We start from the raw sequence: 19,349 nt of genomic DNA on the forward strand, positions 1-19,349 counted from the left end.
CTGATAGTAATTGAGCCAAATTTGAGTCCTAATGTACAAATTCAGACAAATGGAGTAATTTTTGTGATATATACAAGGAAGAGTGGAAGCTACACCTATTCAGACTTCAAATTCTCCTTCCTCTCTCTGGCATTCTGTAGCTGTATTGCCCTGATTAATAAGAATCAGTGTAGAAATGTCACTAGCCCAGTGGGATCTCTGGGAAAAGAGATTCTGCACTGGTTCTTTGTAGGCTCTAATGTGTCCTCAACGGGATGGTCAGCCCTAGCCAGTGGGGGCACAGCAGGGAACTTGCCACCATCAGGAGTGGCTGGAACTAAGAAGCAGCAGTCACTGAGCTCAGGAGGCTGCAACTGTGGATTGTCATTGTGCAAGGTTCCAATGGAAAGGCAAGGGAGGAAAGACGCTTTGCACCACATAACACTGGGACTTTAATAATCTTTAATGTTGAAAGCCATTAGATAACCAGGTTTCAGAGTAGCAGCCGTATTAGCCTGTATCAGCAAATAAACTGAGCAGTACTTGTGGCACCTTAGAGACTAACACATTTATTTGGGCATAAGCTATAGCCATAGCCCACGAAAGCTTATGCCCAAATAAATGTGTTAGTCTCTAAGGTGCCACAAGTATTCCTCATTTTTTTAGTTAGATAACCAATTACTGACTCTTTACCTAAAAGAGGAGATGCATCTGCTACCACTTATATAGTTATATATAGTCTGTTAGTATATGAAGATAGCAGGCTAGCAACAGAAAATCTTTTGACCAATTTTGGGAGCCAAAAGCATTAGTCTATTTTCAGCAGGCAAATGAGAAAGGGAACGTGATAACATTTTGGAATGTTTCAGAGTAACTGCCGTGTTAGTCTGTATTCACAAAAAGAAAAGGAGTACTTGTGGCACCTTAGACAATGCAGATTTAAACACCTATTTGCATTAAGTGCCTAATTTCAAGGGGATTAGCACAGTGGAGTTGAAATTCCACTGATCTGAACCAGTTCTGGACTTTCTCTCCACTTCACTTTGGCCTGGTCTGCATAGAACATTTTCAGAAATTTTCCCGTTGATGCTAGCAATAGTGGAAATGCTACTGTGTCATCAATGCCCGCTCTCAGCAGTGTGACACCTGTGAACTGAGCCTTGTAAGTGTTCTGGGGCAGGTTGGCAGGTAGTGCTAGTGGAAAGGGTCATGCAGGCCTTCCAATGGCAGTCTGGAACCTTTTTCTTTTGCAGAATCTCAACGTGCCCTGCTTCAACTGCTGGAGACCCTCTCCAACTTCCGGGCTAGAAGCCCCATCTACATAAAATCTTTCTGGTATCCTCATTAGTACCCAACAGCTGATCCTGACTTTGGCCCCAGATGCAGGGAGGTGGTGGTTAGCTGTGGGGTCAGTCAGAGAAGAGATAAGTTGTATGGGAGTAGGCACATTTGCAGTGGTGCTGGAACTAGAGCAGCACCCCCTAGCTTGAAGTGGTTTCCATCAGACACAGGGTATACAGTTTGGTTCAATGGCTTTCAGCACCTCCACGATATAAATTATTCCAGCACCCACGCACTGTTGTTGGGATCAGTCAGTTAGCAGCTGGAAAGGGAATGATGGAAGCTGTAATCCAGGGAAGGAAAGGAACACCAGGGATGAATGTGAGGGAGGTATATGTATCATTTATATGGGGAGAGGGAAAGATAAACAGAGTGGAGTAGAATTAGGATCTATGGATATAATATAACAAAGTTCACTTTTTCACTGGGTGCACTGAACAGCTACAGTAAACCCTTCCTTGGTGCTCTGAGTTAACTTTGTATCTCCTAGTTTGTTAGTATCTGGCATGTATCAAAATTAGGGTTGGTCAGAGAATTCCTGTACCATGGAAAATTTCATCCTGAATCAGATGAAAATTTTGAAATTTCCCATGGAATAATTTCATTATAGAAAAATCAATATATTGTTTCAATAAGGTTGAAATAATTTCATTTTGATTTTACTGACTCAATTTATGTTATATAACAGTCAAACTGTTTCAACAATTATACTGTCATAGTATAGTAGAAACATTTCTATTATATAGAACAGAGATGCTGAAATGATGGCAACATGAAACATTTTTACTTTATTGGAATGAAATGTTTTGATAATTTTTTTGTCAATATGTTCTAGCAGAATGTTTACATTTTGTTGAATCGAAAAAAATCTGACGCGCTCTAACCAAACTAAATACTTTCTTACAGAAGTATTTAAAGAGAGAGAGAGAGAGAGAGAGAGAATGTTAGAGATCTTGCTAGAGCTTGAATATATAAACTCTCTTATTTAAGAACATAATATTTTCAATTTACTTTTTGCAGTGTCTGAAATCACTTGCCAAACACAGTGTGTTTAGAATTGACTTTTGTTTGGTTTTGGTTTTCCTAACAAAATAAAAATTATAGACCTAGAGATACTGAGTTTCCCAAATGCTAGGAACTTTGAGTGCCTAGCTAACAGCAACAGAGTAGATGGAATTAAATATACTGAGTGAGCTGACATGAAGCCACCTTCCAAATGAGCACAGTGTAGTCTCTCTCTCTCTCTCAGGGAATGAAAAATCTTTCATTTGCTATTTGGGAGTAAAATTGAAATAACTCCAACAAAACAAAACAAAAACTCACCTCTACGCTAACTTAAGTTTGAATGGGTAGTTGTTAACAAGTAATAATCAACCAATGTGACCTCTCTGTGTATCAAACTATAAGGTTGCCAACCAAACTCCTCCCTTGAAATTTATAGTTATATAGCATGAGATTTGGGCTTCCTTTTTAAGTACCTATGTTTGAAATCTAGATCCCAAGTGTACAAAAGTCTTCTACCATATTATACTACTTGTGGAGATTTTCCTTTACCTCATAAAACTATTCTCTTCTTCACTAGTTCAAAGTTCTAGTTCTTTCATATTACAAGAATGTACAGATACTTAACACAGGGTGGCAACAAATTTCCAAACCCTATCTTTCAACACAGGAATCTTTTCTCTGCAAGTCCATATTTTAAACTGGCTAATGGTGTATTACATGTATTTAAATAATTTTAATTAAATTGTGTATTGGTGATGGCTACTATCTTAAGAAATATTGTTAATATCTTTGTGTATATATATTTCTTTCTGTAAGTTTGCCAGTATTTGAAACGTAAGAGATGGTATAGAAATCCAGAATCCCAGAGCACTTTATAAGCTATATACAGCATATTGAAAAACCACCTGTGGCTTACAGGCCAACCGCCAGGTGGAGCACAGCGTGCTTTAGAACATTTTAAGGAATAGAAATTTGTACCAAGGACATTCAAGCAAGCCCCTTTTATTTTATTTTGAAAGTGCCATGTTTTTATTACTGCTGCTCTACCCACTAGCATGGTGAGCTATCTGTTGGAACTGAAGGTTCTGAACTAGATTCCATGTGCTATTTCTATGCAGTTCATTTGCCATCATGATGTGGCCACAAATCATCGCAGATCTGTTGCTGATGGTTGGCTTTAGTGTCCATGCCAACAGAAACTCTTTGGTGCAGTGACATTCTAGTGGCTTCTTTAGGAGCTTTATAGTCCACTAGGAAAGGAGCAGATTATTTTGAACCCCATCAAGCTGGGCATTCTCAGATCTCAACAGAGGCACTCAGAAGCTCTCAGCCTACTTCTTTCTGTTTTGGATTGTTATAATGCAAAACAATCTAACAAGGCTGGTTTACCTTAAATAGCCTAGAGAAACTAGGTCTAAGTACAAGATGTTGCACTCTTAGCCAGTGAAAGCAATGAAATAGCTCTCGGAAATACAGAAGAATGGGAGTAACAGAATTCATATCACATTGTGCCTTTTTTGTGCATAGAAACCCTGCTGCTTCTTCAGATGTCTGCACTTTAATCTTTCATTTTGTTCAGGATAAATTATTTGTACAGTCTCATTATCATTGTCTAACCATAATATTCCTTTTGATTCCACTAAGGAATTCTATAAATTGTGTCCAATCACATCTCCTTTCAGTACAATCTGTTTTAGATTTGATCTCCTGGCCATGCTGTTAATCCTTTTGTTTCCATATATACATCTCAAAAAGGAAGCCTAAATGCACACAAGGATTCAAGTGTGATGACAGGGCCAAATAGTACTGTACTGTCCTTGTGATGCTCACTGACCCTCAGAGGTTGGATATAGCCAGCTCGCATCAGTATGGGAGCTAGTGCTGCTTCTGGAGGCTCTCATCTTGTGCTCCAGAAACTCGTTTTCCTTACAAAAAATATTAAGACCCTTGTACTCGTGGTTGCAAAGGGAACCTTCAGAATTAGAGTTGGCTGGAATTTATTGTTTTGTTTGTTTTTTCTTTTCAAATAAAAATGGCCTTGTTTCAGAAATGAATGCTGTTGCACACAATTTTCTTTTTTTCAATTTCTCTGATTAAAAAATACAAATCCAAAATGGAAAAACTGAATTTTGGTTTAGGCTTTTAATTTTTGGTATTTTTTGGTTTTCAAATACTGTTGAAAGATGACTTTTTTCAATTTTTTCCTTGAAATATGCTTCCTATTTTTCAGCCAGCACTATTCAAAATTTGAACTGAGTTTAAACTAATACAGTGATGCCTGCCGACAGCTTGAGCTGCCCTCAGTGGTGTGTTAACTTTAAAAGCACTTAGGCAGCTAGGTACAATTTAGACTAGCCCTCAGGCTGGTCTACATTACACTGGGGGCTGAACTGGCCCTAGTCTCGGGAAGCATCAAAGGTGGCATAAAGCCAGATGTGCCCACTGGGCTGCATGGCCTGCTTATTTACAGTAATATACTTGCTGATAATTGTATCCCGTTCTGGAGAGCCACATTTTTATTGTTCACTGCGTAATTTAATGTAGTTGTGACAATACAATTTTATACCATATTTTTCCTTTCTTTCATGGATAGCATAAAACTTAGTCATTGTGAAGCAGCGTACATCTTCAAAATCTCCAAACATCAATGAACTAATTTGCACTTACCCTTAATGTGTTTGGTAGTCACTGGAAGAGGAGATATGAATACTGATGATGCAATTATTGAAGAACAAAAATAATCTTGTAGGTTTACAACCATCATCTAATGGGGTATAGAAATTAGAAATTTGGTTTTTATGTACAGTGTAGCAGCAGTGAAAGATAAGTCTCAAATCCAAGTTTTGTGATAAACCAGTCTTTGTTAACCTACTCAGAAGCAAACAGCTATCTTTCCCTTTCTGACTCCTTCCAGGTAGGCAGGGAAATAACCAGTTAGGAGGTAGTTATTTGAAAGTACAGTAAAGCTGCTTGTTGTCATGCCCCTTAGTCTTACAGCATACAGTGTTTGGGCTTTCCTTGGCATGATGTGTAAGCTGGGCTCCAAAATTGCTGCAGGAGGTGCCAAGGAAGGTGCCATGATTACAGCAAGGTGGGAGATCCTCCTCATAGATATGGAAAGATCCAGATGTGCCCCTGCACATGATATTTTGCAGAGAGCCCCTACCAACCTTGGGCATGCCATGCCTATCTCTGGTGCAAGAATCTGAATTGAGATTTTCCTGGTCTTTGCATGTTTACACTCCCAATTTTACCTCCGTATTATGATTATTCATATTTATTTATATAGTACTATAAATGTATTCAGCCCCTTACAATGTGAAAAATAGGCTAAGCAAACACCCAACTCTGCCCTGAAGAATTCACAGTCTTTCTCTGAAGGTACAAACTGGGGATGTAAAAGGTTAACTGGTAAGCATTAGGCTTACCAGTTAACCAACCTTAACTGTTAACCCTCGGTCACGCCGTGCTGGCCGGCCCCTGGCCTCTGCCACACAGGCCAGCCCCTGGCTGCATCAAGCCCCGGCATACCGGCCACATCGAGCCAGCCGATCCCAGCCCCAGTCCCCCGTCCCCCCACCGCCAGCCAGAGCAACCCCAGCCCCACAGCCGGTCGATGATCCCCAGGGTGGATTTGATTTAAATCACTAGTCAGGAAGACTCGATTTAATCATGGTTTTCTACATAAAAGTGCATTCTTGTTGGTTTTTGTAACCTTAACTACATATTCTGCACAACTCAGAGATAGATGTAGGTTTCATTTTTAGAAGGTACATACTATACATTTTTAAACAGTGATTTATTTTGAAAACTTTTCAGATTAGTTTTACAGCTATAACAGAAAATGAATGATTGTTTGGTTATTTCATTTACCAAAGGTAATTGGAGCAGATATTTATGAAGTCATCGGGAGGTGAACTCTCTCCAATTCAACAGGTTGATCATTAATATTTGGAGGATTCTCTTGCCATGCTGTATTAGGAGGAGAACATCACCAGACAGATATTTAAATTGTTTTATACTAAAACAACAACATTAAGTATTCTGGATTATTTTCTTCAACAGCAAACATAATATTTTAACAAAACAAGCATATGTCCCTCACTTCTCACATTTATCTCCAGACTTCTTCTCCTTGTCCAGATCTATTCCACCCCCAACAATCTTCTATTCATTGAACTTTTTGAAACTTTGCACTCTTAGAGAGAAGTAAGGGATTGACTCTGTGTACACAAATTTGCAGAGGGACAATAGAGTTGAGGTCTGTTATTTCTCACCTCTATATATTATTTATTTTAAAACATTTTTGCTGTTAACAAGCATGTTACCTCTGGAGACACAAATCCACAGTTTGAGAATTGCAAAACTAAGTATCTCTGATGGTATCTTCTAGACTGATCACTGAGTCCCATTGGGTAGATAGAAAGATTAACCTAAATAATCTATACAGAAGCCTGTGGAACCCCATAAAATTGGGTCCCTAATCCATGAACTATTGGAACTCATTTACAAAACTTTTCTTAAACATTATGTGACTAGATTGTCTCATACTATAGAATTAGAATTTATAATCCCTATTCCATGATGAGATATCTTTGAGTTATAATGTATCTTAATTAAAACTGTCTTTAGATAAGTTGTTTCCTCAAAAGGCATTTTATCCAAAAAATCTAATTTAAATAAAAAAATCCAATTTTTAAAAAAATAAAATAAAGTTTAAAAAATCATTGATTTTTATCCACCATGATGACCCCAGACCCTGCCTCGCCAGTCAGAGCAACCCCAGCCCCTCTCCCTTTAATCAGTTAACTGTTTAAACTGTATAATTTTAATTGTTTAAATGGTTAACTTTTAAAATGATATTTACATCCCTAGTACAAACTGGTGTAGTGCAACAAGCAGTCCCAGAGTGGGCGTTATTGCTGGGATCCTGCACAGAGCAAATGAGTTTTCAGAGGTGTGTCGAGGGAGGGCAATTCGTGTACATTAAATAATGTGAGGTTATTCTGGGCATAAAGGAGACAAAGGGAGCAGGTGGGGACATGCGTGGGTAGAGTGAAGGGAGTGGTGTAAGAAGGAACTAGGTCAGAGATGTAGGAAGGAGAAGAGCTGTGCAGTGCTGAGATCATGAGGGAGGAGAAACTTCAACTGTATGGTGAAGAGGATGAAAATTTATGCACAGATGCAGTAAGCTGAGTTTTAACCATTAAGCCCCCTTCCTCTCCAGCTATAACTGATCATTTTCGTAATATAGGGTACTTAGGTGAGAACCAATATATATATTTCCAAATAAAATAAATCGTGTTCAACAATATCCTTTTAGTTCCTTACCATGAGGCCAGGATTTGACATAAAGAAACGAGCATATAAACGGAGTGTTCTGTTGTAAAAGAAGAGGAGGAAAAATACCCACTTAGCCACAGTACCATCTGTCTCCCCAGTGGGGACAGCACTGTGAGCAATGAGTGTGCATTCACGCTCTCGCCCCTTAAAAAACAACAAAAAGGTCAAGCCCAGGCATGAAAAGAGACTGAGACAAGGCACTCTTATCCCTCTGCTGTGCACACACCTCATCCATGGGGTTGGAGCTCTACCAGGCTGTTGATACCATTCAAATAGTCCAGAGAGTGGATCCATGACTGCACCACTTGGTGCGCTGATAAAAACGCCTGGTTTTGGTTTTTGTCATCGTTATTGCTTGTTTTCAAATATTAAGGCCAAGATTTTCACACACTTGCATGCAGGCAATTGTGCATGAATGTGTTGTACACATAAGTACAGTAAATTCATTTGCAAGTGAGCAGTGATTAGATACCACGACGACTGGCAGCAAATATAGTCGATTTCCAGGCATTCGCTTGGAGCTATTAATTTTTCTGTCATTTAATTTTTTTTATTACTATAAAGGAAACGTGTTATATTTAACAGCTGTAATCTGTAGCCCTTACAATCTGGAACGGTTAGGATAAACAGCAAATATTCTGTTGACACACATTTCTTTCTCTAAATGAAGGGCCCCTCACATACTGTGGAATCCAAGCAACAGGCTGCACCTGCAAAGGTGAGAGTGGGGCTGTTTTCTTAAACCAAGGCACAGGCAGGGCACAGCCTTGCTGGTACAAGTAACCTTAGTGTTAAGGGGCACGCGTGTGCCCAACACAACACGCCTCAGGGCTACACAGGCTCCCCTCAACGGGGGCTGAGCCCCGGGAAACCCACACCGCGTCGGCAGTGTCATTCCCGTTTGCCCCCTGGACGAGCTTCTGTGTAAACTCAGCTGGAAGCTGAGGAAGCCGCGGCCCCCGCCTGGGAACGCGGGAAGCGACCCCGGGGGCACTGCTTTAACCCTGGCAGGGCGCGAGGGGAGCTCTGGCGTCGCCCGCCGTGGCTCCCACGGCAGCCGTCCGCCCGCGGGGCCAGAAAGGCCGGCTGAGGGGGGCCGCCCCGGAGAGGGGGCGGGAGCGGAGCGGCTCCACGGCCCCGCCCATGGGACTGACGCAGGCGCAACGCGCTCCGCCTTTGCCGCCGCCAGGGGGCTCCCCGCGCCGCGCTCTGTGACGTCCCCGGGGCGTCACTGTGGCCCCGCGGAGGACACGGGTCTCGGGCCGCTGGAGGCGCCCGCGCTGCGGCTGGGGCCTGGGCTCGTGCTCGGGTGCTCCCCGGGGAGCTGGTTCTTGCTCTGATTTGACGGTTTGCTGATGAGGTTTGTTTGCCAGGGTTTTAACGCTCTTTTCTCCCGCTGGAACCCCCCTCCCCCGCCTGCCCCCTCTCTCCGCAGAGCTGTCCCACTGTCTAGCCGGCTCTTCTTTCTCTACAGCAGGGGTTCTCAACCTTTCCAGGCTCCTGTACCCCTTCCCGGAGTCTGATCTGTCCTGCCGACCCCCCAGGTTTCATCTCCCTTACGAACTACTCGCTTACAAAATCAGACATCAAAGTACAAAAGTGGCACAATCCCGCTGTTACTGAACAATTGCTGACTTTCTCATTGTTACCATGTAATTATAAAATCAATCAATTGGACTATAAATATTGTATTTACATTTCAGTGTATAGTCTATAGAGCAGGATAAACAAGTCATTGTAGGAAATTTCAGTTTGCAGTGACTTCGCTAGTGCTTTTTATGTAGCTTGTTCTAAACTTAGGCAAATCTCTAGAGGAGTTGGTGCACCCCCTGGAAGATTTCTGCGTATCCCTGGGGGTATGTGTACTGTACCTCTGGTTGAGAACCGCTGCTTGGGAGAGAGCTCTACCTCTGGCTAGAAGGCTCCCTCTGTAGAAAGCCTGACTTCTCTTCTCCTGCTCACAGACTCTTTCCCTATGAACAGTGCTCTCCCTCTTCTGCTGTCTTAACTGAGGTGTCTTGAAACAGCAGCTTGGTTGCAAGAGAAGCTCCTGGAAATGTAATTTCCCTGAAATGTAAGAAATGTTGCTTCCCTTTGGCCTGTCCTTTTCCTGGACCCAGTCCTTTGCATTGCTGAGGCAGACATATCTTGGGATTGGTTGTGGTAGGCTCTGATGTGCAGATACCCAGGAAGGGGCAATGCAGGGATTCTGATGCCGCCGGAAAACTGATGGCCTCTTCCACGTTTAGATGAGTCTAGGTGTGATGTTCGTGATGCAAACACTGCAGCCCCTGAGAGCCCAAGCAGTGCTAGCTCACAGGTTTCTTGAGTGTGTTATCTTCTCTCATGAACACCCTCCTTTTTCCCAACAAAAAATATATTTAAAATGCCATTAAGGAGGCCACACAAGCTAGAAACATCCTATGAAGCTGAAACCACACACTACGGGGGATGGAGGGTGTCATCTCTATTAAGTCATCTCTAGTAAGGAGAAGGTAGTTTCATTCTCTGGGCCGATTTAAGAATTGGCCTTTCCGCTAAAATTGTGGTGGTAATGTTTGTAGTGTACGCCAGGAACTGGGCTGAGACCATCAGCTGTTGATCACATGGGATGTGTTCGGACTGTAAAACTAGAGGTGAATCATTTCACAGGATTAGTCCCTTACTCGTGGCCCTCATCAACCTTTTTCTTTCTGAGTCCCCCCCAACATGCTATAAAAACACCACGGCCCACCTGTGCCACAACAACTGTTTTTCTGCATATAAAAGCCAGGGCTGGCACTAAGGGGTAGCAAGCAGGGCAATTTCCCAGGACCCCACGTGAAGCTGAGTTGCTCAGGCTTCTGCTTCAGCCCTGGGAAGTGGGGCTCAGGACCCTGGACTTCAGCCCTGTGTGGAAGGGCTTAGATTTTCTGCCTTGCCCAGCCAGTCTAACACTGGTCCTGCTTGGTGGACCCCCTAAAACCTGCTCACGGCCCCACAGGGGGCCCCAGACCCCTGGTTGAGAACCACTGCCCTAGACCATTGTGTTCATTTCTGGATATTTTAGTACCAGAAAGGCATAGACAAATTCACAGAAGAGTAGGAAAAATTATTAGAGAGCAGCAGGAAATGACGTATGACGATTGTTTGAATAGTTTAAACTGGGGCTGTCAAATTATTTAAAAAATTAATTGCGAGATTAAAAAAATTAATTACAGTTTTAATCATACTGTTAAGCAATAATAGAATACCAATTTAAATTTATTATAAATATTTTTGGATGTTTTTCTACATTTTCAAACATATTGATTTCAATTACAACGTAGAATACAAAGTGTATTGTGCTCACTTTATATTATTATTTTTAGGTGACATTGTAAATAAGAAGTGGGCAAGCATTAGCTCCTGTAAATGTAAATAAACTTGTTTGTCTTTGCGATTGGCTGAACAAGAACTAGGACTGAGTGGAAATGGCACTAAAGATTTACATTGTTTTGTTTTTGAGAGCAGTTATGTAAAAAAAAATTCTACATTTGTAACTTCCACTTTCATGATAAAGAGATTGTACTACAGTACTTGTATGAGGTGAATTGAAAAATACTATGTAGAAAATGTAGAAAAACATCCAAAAATATTTATAATAAATTTAAATTGATATTCTATTATTGTTTAACAGAGCGATTAAAAACTGTGATTAATTTTGATTAATTTTTTGGTCAAGTTAATTTGTTTTGAGTTAATCGCTTGAGTTAACTGCGATTAATTGACAACCCTAGTTTAAACAGATACACCTTGGCAAAATGGCAACTATAGGAAAACAAAATGACTGTCTACAAGTATAGGAAGAGTTCAGATTTTAAGGAGGGAGGGGAACTGCTTAGGATGGGAAAAGGAAAACCGGAAACATTGTATGCAATAAAGAAAAGGAATATTTAGAATTTTAGGATAAACTTCTTGACACTGAGATCCACTGAACTGGAATAATCTTCCAGAGAAAGTGGAAGATGCCCTTTGTCTTGTCTTTGTCAAAAGAACATTTTGAGAACATTTAAAACTATGCTGAACAAAGCACTAGAGATGTCCTTCTCTGGCAGAAGAATGGAACGCTTCTAACGTGCATACGGCTATTCCATCGCTAAACCATCAAGCCATCTTCACATTTTTCTCATTTCATCCCACTCTTCTACCAGTCTTTAGCCCTGTAAGTGCTAATACTAAAACTAAGTTATTTTAATTTTTTTTCAGCACAAAGTAGATAGAATGAGTCAAGTGGGGGGTAATGAGTCACCAAATGGCAGTGAAGAGAAGAAACAGTTATTCTTTCACAGTTGCAAAGTGAGTACTTTAGGGTAAAAATGATTTGTAGCTATATTATTTCCCTTTTTTTTTAGTAGACACTTCTACAGTATCAAATTGCTGTGTGTTCAAAAACCCTCTAATGTATAATAGCATTTTCAGAATATGAAGGTAGTTCATTCTTCGATGGAATGTGATGTATGAGTGATTACACTCTTCTCATGATTCACCAATGTACATTTGCACTTAAATTAGTTCTGGAGCAGAAAGATTTGGGCTCAGAACACGGTGGCTGCCATTAAAAGCTTAGTATTTATTAGGCTAGTGTAGTATTTGAGCTGCTACTGTTTTCCCCTATACTGAGAAAAGTAATTGACTGGCTAAGTGTGTAGGATAAATTGTCAGAATGATTGTAAATTAAAAAGTCAGCATCTATCAGTGCATTTGGCCTTTATTCACTACATTGTGTTTGCCTGTTATCACAGGTGCTGAAATGTTGTTTTTCAATCTGTGTTACAGTAATTCAAATAATTATTTGTTCAGTAACATACCTGATGAATTGCAATAGGAGACATGCAAATAGATTTTTTAATCAGTTTAGATGGACATTTTCAAAAGCACATTTAGAAAGTTGGGGGCTCAATTCCCTTTGAAAGCCAATGGGAATTAGGTGCCTAGCCCCCACCATTGAAAAATCTCCCCCTCTGTGGCCATCAATCATTAAAACCTGAGTGGAAAGCAGCTCTCCCTTCAGTGCCAGATTAAGTTGTACTGAACCAATAAGTTATTTGAATAAACCAAGAAGTCACGTTTTCATTAGCACCCTCAGTAGGGTCATTCTGCCTGCAGTATTTACAGAGAGGTGATTCTCATTAAGGATGTTGTGTAATCAAGTTACATCTAAAAGTATAAATCTAAAGTTCTCAAAGTTTCTCTGTTTTGTCCAATGTAAAATGGTATATAATGCAAAAATATTTGAAGCCAGGAGAAAATCTGCGCTGGAACTTACTATTTGTGAGTGCTGGGGAATAGTACATTCTTAGGATTTAATGCCTCTTCAGGGCAGTGTCCTACTAAGAACCTAGCTCCCAAGTCATCTTCTTCATCTATGTAGTCCTATAGATTGCTCCAGGCAAATTAGATTGAAAATCAACTGGGAGCAGTTTCTTTAATGAGGTCATCAAGTGGAAAAATTAGAGACATTGCACTCAACAATTAGTTTCGGAGTAGCAGCCGTTTCAACAATTCGTGAGATCTGTTCTCCATTATGAACGTTAGAAAATGCAGGTATTACATCTTGTGCAGTGTGAAAAGCTGTATATGCATCTTTACAGAATAGTACAAAGGCAACCCAGTGGGAATATTATCAATGTCATGGGTACCACAAGTACTGCTTATTATACCGTATATGATCATTCCACTGTAGTCTTCACCCCTTGCCTCCAGTTGCTTCTCACAATATGTTTAGATTGTAAGAAATTTGGGGCAGGGGCTATCTTTTTGTACTAAATATGTGGACAGTGCTTTCCACAATATTATCTGGTACTTATATACTTAAAAAGGGAAGTGTTTATGTCATGAACACAGTTTTTATTGCAGGATTGGCCCATCAGAGTCCAGTATAGAAATATTCTATATTTTGTGGCAGGTATCAGAATTGCTGTCATCTCTTGCAAATGTTGAAAATGAACAACAGAAGCATCAATTGTTTTTGAAGGGAACACATGTGTCTCTCTTCCATACACTGTGTTCAGTAATAAAATCCAATAACTGGAAGACTGCAGTATATAAGAAGCAAAGCATGTTACCTCCTGAGCCCACTACTATGTTACACAATGGGTCAGAAGATGACGTAGCAAAGAAGGATGCTGATTCACGAAGGACAACACTGAGAAGCCAAAACAGTTGTGTATCCGTGCGTGTTAAGTGTCTGTCTAAATCGAAGACAACAAATTCTGCTGTAGAAGGAAACCAAAACACTGATTGTGGTGGTCTACTGCCAGCGCGTATGCTTCCTTATGTGCTTTTAATCGAAAATTGTCTTCCTTTGTCGATTTCTTCAATCCATGCCAAATGTTACAAAGCAGAGATATTATGCAGGATACTGTACTTTACGCTGAGACTCTGGAAAAAGAAAACACTCAAGCCTTCACCTCAGGATCCTCCCAATTTTAAATTACAGACAGCTGAAGGTTGGCAATCTGTACTTATGAATGATTGAGGATAATACAAGAGGGGTTAACTAGGAGCAATAGAATGAAATTAACAAAGGGGAAATCTAGGATGAATATCAGGAGACAATTCCTGAGAGTGAGACTTCAGTATTACACTCTGAAATCATTTTCAGATGGTGGGAGCCTTGCCATTTGGGACACTGAAAATTAGACTGGTCAGAGCACTAGAAAATATACCATTCAAAGGGAACAAACCTGCAGTGAGTGAGCTAGGTTTATTTATCTCTAACATTTAGTATTCTATGAAGACATGTAATAAAAATATTTAGAAATAAATATAATCCTTTGAGGCACAGGGAGACATTTTAACATGGGTCCAGTATCCATATGTTTGGGTCTCGTTCAGCACAAAGATGATTAATTCTTTTAAACCTGATGTTTCTCCCATTGGAATTATTGGCATTGATTTCAGTGGGAGCAGGAAATGGCTTTTGGTCTCATTTAAATAAAGTGGTGGATTGTGAAATCAGTAGTGCTTGAACTGGGTTTTCTCCACCTCCTCCCTCTGAGGTGTAACAGGTCTTTTTCTGGTACTGCTACAGCTGGATGACCTGCATACACTGTGATCTTCCAGAACTTGAGCATCCACTACACCAGGGGTGGGCAAACTACAGCCCGCGGATCCGGCCCCTCAGGTCTTTGGATCTGGCCCGCGGGATTGCACCCTGTGGTGCCGAGGCCCCGCGCTGCTCTCAGAAGCGGCTGGCACCACGTCCCTGGGCCCCAAGGGAGGAAGGAGGGGCAGAGGGCTCAGTGCATTGCCCTTGCCTCCAGGCACTGGCCCCCACAGCTCCCATTAGCCGGGAATGGGGAACCGTGGCCAATGGGAACTTCGGGGGAGGTACCTGGAGGGGTGGCAAGGGCAGCGCGCAGAGGGACGTGGTTCTGGCTGCTTCCCGGAGCGGCGTGGCGTGGGGCCAGGGCAGGCAGGCAGGGAGCCTGCTCTGGCCCCGGTGCGCGCTGCTGCCACCCCGGAGCTGCTTTAAATAAGCGGTGCCAGGCCAGAGCCCGAACCCCTCCTGCACCCCGTCCCCCAACTCCCTGCCCTAAGCCCCCTGCTGCACCCTGCACCCCTCCTGCACCTCAACCCCCTGACCTGAGCTCCCTCCTGCAGTCAGCATCCCTCCTGCACCCTTGCCCTGAGCCCCCTCCTGCACTCCGCACCCCTCCTGCACCCCAACTCCCTTCCCTGAGCCCCCTCCTGCACCCAGCACCCCTCCTCTGCCCCAATCCCTTGCCCTGAGCCCGTTCCTGCACACCACACGCCCTACCACACCCCAACCCCCTGCCCTGGCCCTGCATACAATTTCCCCACCCAGATGTGGCCCTCGGCCCAAAAAGTTTGCCCACCGCTGCAGTTCGCCATAACATCACTTCTCACACTTGTATATGAGAATGGAGAGTCCATGCCGCATCCACAATTGTTCTGATCATATGGTTTCCAGTAAACTAACTGTCTTAATGGAAATGTGTTCTAGGACTAGGCTAGCTTCATACCACTTTTTCATATCTAAATTTTCTTCAGTGTTCAAGAAAAGTGCCAGGTTGACAGTACTGAACAGGCCATTTGGCTTCACACACAGCTTAGGAAGAGGGTCACAAAAGCAGTTTGAGACCATCTTAATGGCTTCCTGATCCTCAGACCTGCTCTGTCCTGCTCTGACCACCAACAGGGGGGTAGGAAGATACAGTAGTACAGTGTCCATGTCTATTCATTCTTTGGCCTGTATATTGAGATTAGCAACCAGGGTGCCAACCAGAGTAATTATCTGATTTCTCCATTTGAGTTGTGGAGCTTTTCCTGCTGCCATTGAAATTAATAGTTTTCCATTGATTTCAGTAGGAGCAGGAGTAAGCCTATTATTATTAATTTTTTTTACAATTATGGCCCAAATTTATCAATTGGGTGCCTAAAATTAGATACCTAAATGCATATGTATGCACCTAAATAAGTGGCTTAAATTTACGAGGTCCTGAGCACCCACAGCACTTGTTGAAGTTAATACACTGCAAAGTCAATACACAGATACTTCTTGCTCATTTTGATTAAAGATGCTATTACGTATAATGCTTACATTTTATGCAACTTCTTGCTGCTTTCAGAAACACAATATGTGAACTTCCTTAATCTGAAGGATCTGCAGTGGAAATTCTATAAAGGCATTGTGAAAAGAAAACAGAAAGTGAGAGTTTTATGTAGGGAAGCAAACTACAGACGTTTCAAGCCATTCCAGGAAAAAAACGGGAATGAAGAATACATACTGCCTTTGATTCCTAAGAACTGGATAATTCATGATTCTCTTAAATGAGTTTGTGCAATGCATATCCTGTTTATGTCAAACAAATGATGAATTTAAATGAATGGAGAGTGACTGCAGTTCTTCAGAAAATTTAAATAAAAATGTCAAGACATTATACAATTAAGTTTATTATTGTTATTACACTTGTACAGTAGCACCTCAAAGCCCATCATGGACCAGGACCCCATTGTGCTAGGTGCTATACAAACACAGAAGAAAAGAGATGGTTTCTGCCCCAAACCAAACATCATCAAACACACATAGTCTACTAAGGAACGTTGCACCAGCGAGAGTGACCGTGGTTGATGGCATTGCACCAGGCACAGTGTAGTGAAGTTACCAGATCTGGCTCAATCTTGTGAATCCACAGATCTCTGGGGTGGTCTGGGAGCGGCACAAGGTAGGGTCAGGGTGTGCACCTCTTCACATGTTGATGGAGAGTTTGAGAGCACAGTGTCCTGGGGTAGTTTTATCCATTCTGGCAACATGGCCAAAAGGTACACGGTACCACTTTTTGAGTATAATGAGCAACTGAAGAAAAGCCAGATCTCTGTGATATGGTGACATTTCGCACAGGATTTGGTGCTGACAACGCATATGGAATGGCTCTAGCTGCTCCAAGTCTGCCTATCAGAGGGTCTTGGTTTCTGACCTGTATAACAATACAGGCAGTACGTAGTTTGATAGATCCTGAAGTCTCCGCACAAAGACTTTTTTGCATCCATAAGTGGGTCATGGACTTCATACAAGAGACAGCAAGACCTATTAGTCAAAGACAGCCCCAAAGAGATTCTCATAAGACAAGTGACAACAGGTGGACACAGACAGGGAAGCACAAGAAAACAATGCAACAATATTGATAAAAGTGTCATTTATCTTTATATTAAAATAAGTTCCTAATGCCTAGCTTCTGGGTGCCTTTCCTCAGTTGTTAATATAATGGGCCTGATACTGCTTGCAGTTACAACAGGTTTACAGCTGTGTAACTTCAGTGGAATTACGCCTGATTTGACATCAGAATCAGACACAAAATAGACAAAATATCCATCCTGCAAATAGTAATAGACAATATTAGTGATCAATTCCTCCACTCCACAACAGCAGCTGACAGGAACAATTGTGATGCAGAGATGTGAATGGAAAAGATGTTTACATGTGTTTCATTGATAAGTGTGTATCAGTTGAGTTGATGCTATGGAATAATGCAGTCATGGCACAATCAGTGAGACCTGTTCCCCAAAGGATGCTTCTCATACATTAAAGCCCAAATCCTGAGCAGCAGCTCACAGCCCACGGATTAGACTGTGGTTTGCGCTGCTCTCCTGGGACCACAAAGCATCTGTGGAAGTGCTTTATGGCCACTACTGCAGCTCTGATTCTGCAGTAGCCTCCACAGCACAAATATTTGTATTAAAGCCTTTTCCACACAGAAAGGGAAAACAGATACAAATGATTTAAGAGTCTCAATATTATTACAGCTGTTTTGCACCCCTGAAAGATCACCCTTCCACTGGAGTGATCTGCCCTGTACCGGTTACCTTGGCTTTACAGATGATAATGGTATCATGGTATTAAGCCCCAAAGCAGGTGGACTGAACTGAAGTGTGGTGACACCAAGCTGACAGTTTGAAAAGGAAGGAGTTTTGCATTGGTTGAAGCTGAGGGTTTGGTTTTAGCTGTGTGAGTTGGTGGTTGGATTTCTAAGTGAGCTGATTGGATTGCTGTGTGACTTGTAATAATGCCTAGCCTTAACCTCTCTCTAGTAAAGCACATTAGATCCATATGGTAAGTAAACTGGTCAAATATTGCAAAACAGTGTTTCCAACCATGCTTGTGTCCTCTTGCTCTTTGCAAATACTCATGGGCTTTTGTTTGGGTGAATGTTTGGGGAATGGCTTTTCTTTGGATAAGTTGTAAAGAATGGCATTCATGTGACCAGAACACGACTATCCAATGGCCCACTATGTTTTCATAGGGGTTTTTAAAATATATTTTTAAATATCAGTCTGATAATTTGTGGGTGCTGCTTTGTAGTTTGTAATAGGCCATATGCTGGATTAGCAAACTCCTCAGTCTTCAATATTAGAATTTATTCAGCTCAAGATATGGTTGAGCTGAATAGTTTCTACCTCATAAACAGGAATTGACCTCAAATTATCATCATTTATCATTATCATTATCATCAAGTTATACAAATCACTCAACCCTCAGACAATCAAAGCACAGTGATTTCTCTCTTCTGTGATTATAATAAATGACTATGCATTCAATACGCAGATCAGACCTACACAAGGGCTGGAATTTGTATAATTGAAAAATAAGTCTACAGTCACTGGTCAACAGTTGCATGGCATCCTTTCACTCTAACTGGCGGAGATAATGCCATTTTGAACAAGTTATATCAGTCATACATTTATATGCTTTTACTTAGATCGCAGTTTATGAAACCTGAAGCATGAATATTTATACACTGCTCTTTTCCTAAAACTGCTAATATAACCCTGGCCACTGTCAGTGGTGCTTTGCCTTTCACCACGGCGTCTCTCGTCTAACTGGCCTTGATAAAATTATTGCATCCCATGAGGAGAAGAGGAAGCTTAATAACAAACTTAACATCCCTACGACACGTGCAGCAGTGCTTTTATATTTGTCATTGTAGAAGAGGCTCTGTAGGCCAGGGATGAGAAGCATGAAATAAAGACAGGTTTCAGAGTAGCAGCCGTGTTAGTCTGTATCCGCAAAAAGAAAAGGAGTACTTGTGGCACCTTAGAGACGAACCAATTTATTTGAGCACAAGCTTTCGTGAGCTGCAGCTCACTTCATCGGATGCATTCAGTGCTCCTTTTCATTTTATGAAATAGAGAGGGCA

At 41.6% G+C, this 19,349-nt stretch overlaps 1 protein-coding gene across 1 annotated transcript in view; it reads left to right on the forward strand.

The window, feature by feature from the left end:
- The first annotated feature begins 8,870 nt into the window (after window positions 1-8,870).
- The window catches only part of GOLM1 (golgi membrane protein 1), a 96,773-nt gene continuing 86,294 nt past the window's right edge, over window positions 8,871-19,349 (forward strand). Inside the window, exon 1 of the mRNA XM_073345027.1 lies at window positions 8,871-9,028. Within this exon, the coding sequence (XP_073201128.1) occupies window positions 9,024-9,028 (5 nt within the window). The 5' untranslated portion in view covers window positions 8,871-9,023. The remainder of the gene's footprint in view (window positions 9,029-19,349) is intronic.

The sequence above is a fragment of the Lepidochelys kempii genome, chromosome 5, assembly GCF_965140265.1.
Source record: "Lepidochelys kempii isolate rLepKem1 chromosome 5, rLepKem1.hap2, whole genome shotgun sequence".
Classification (NCBI taxonomy): domain Eukaryota; kingdom Metazoa; phylum Chordata; order Testudines; family Cheloniidae; genus Lepidochelys; species Lepidochelys kempii.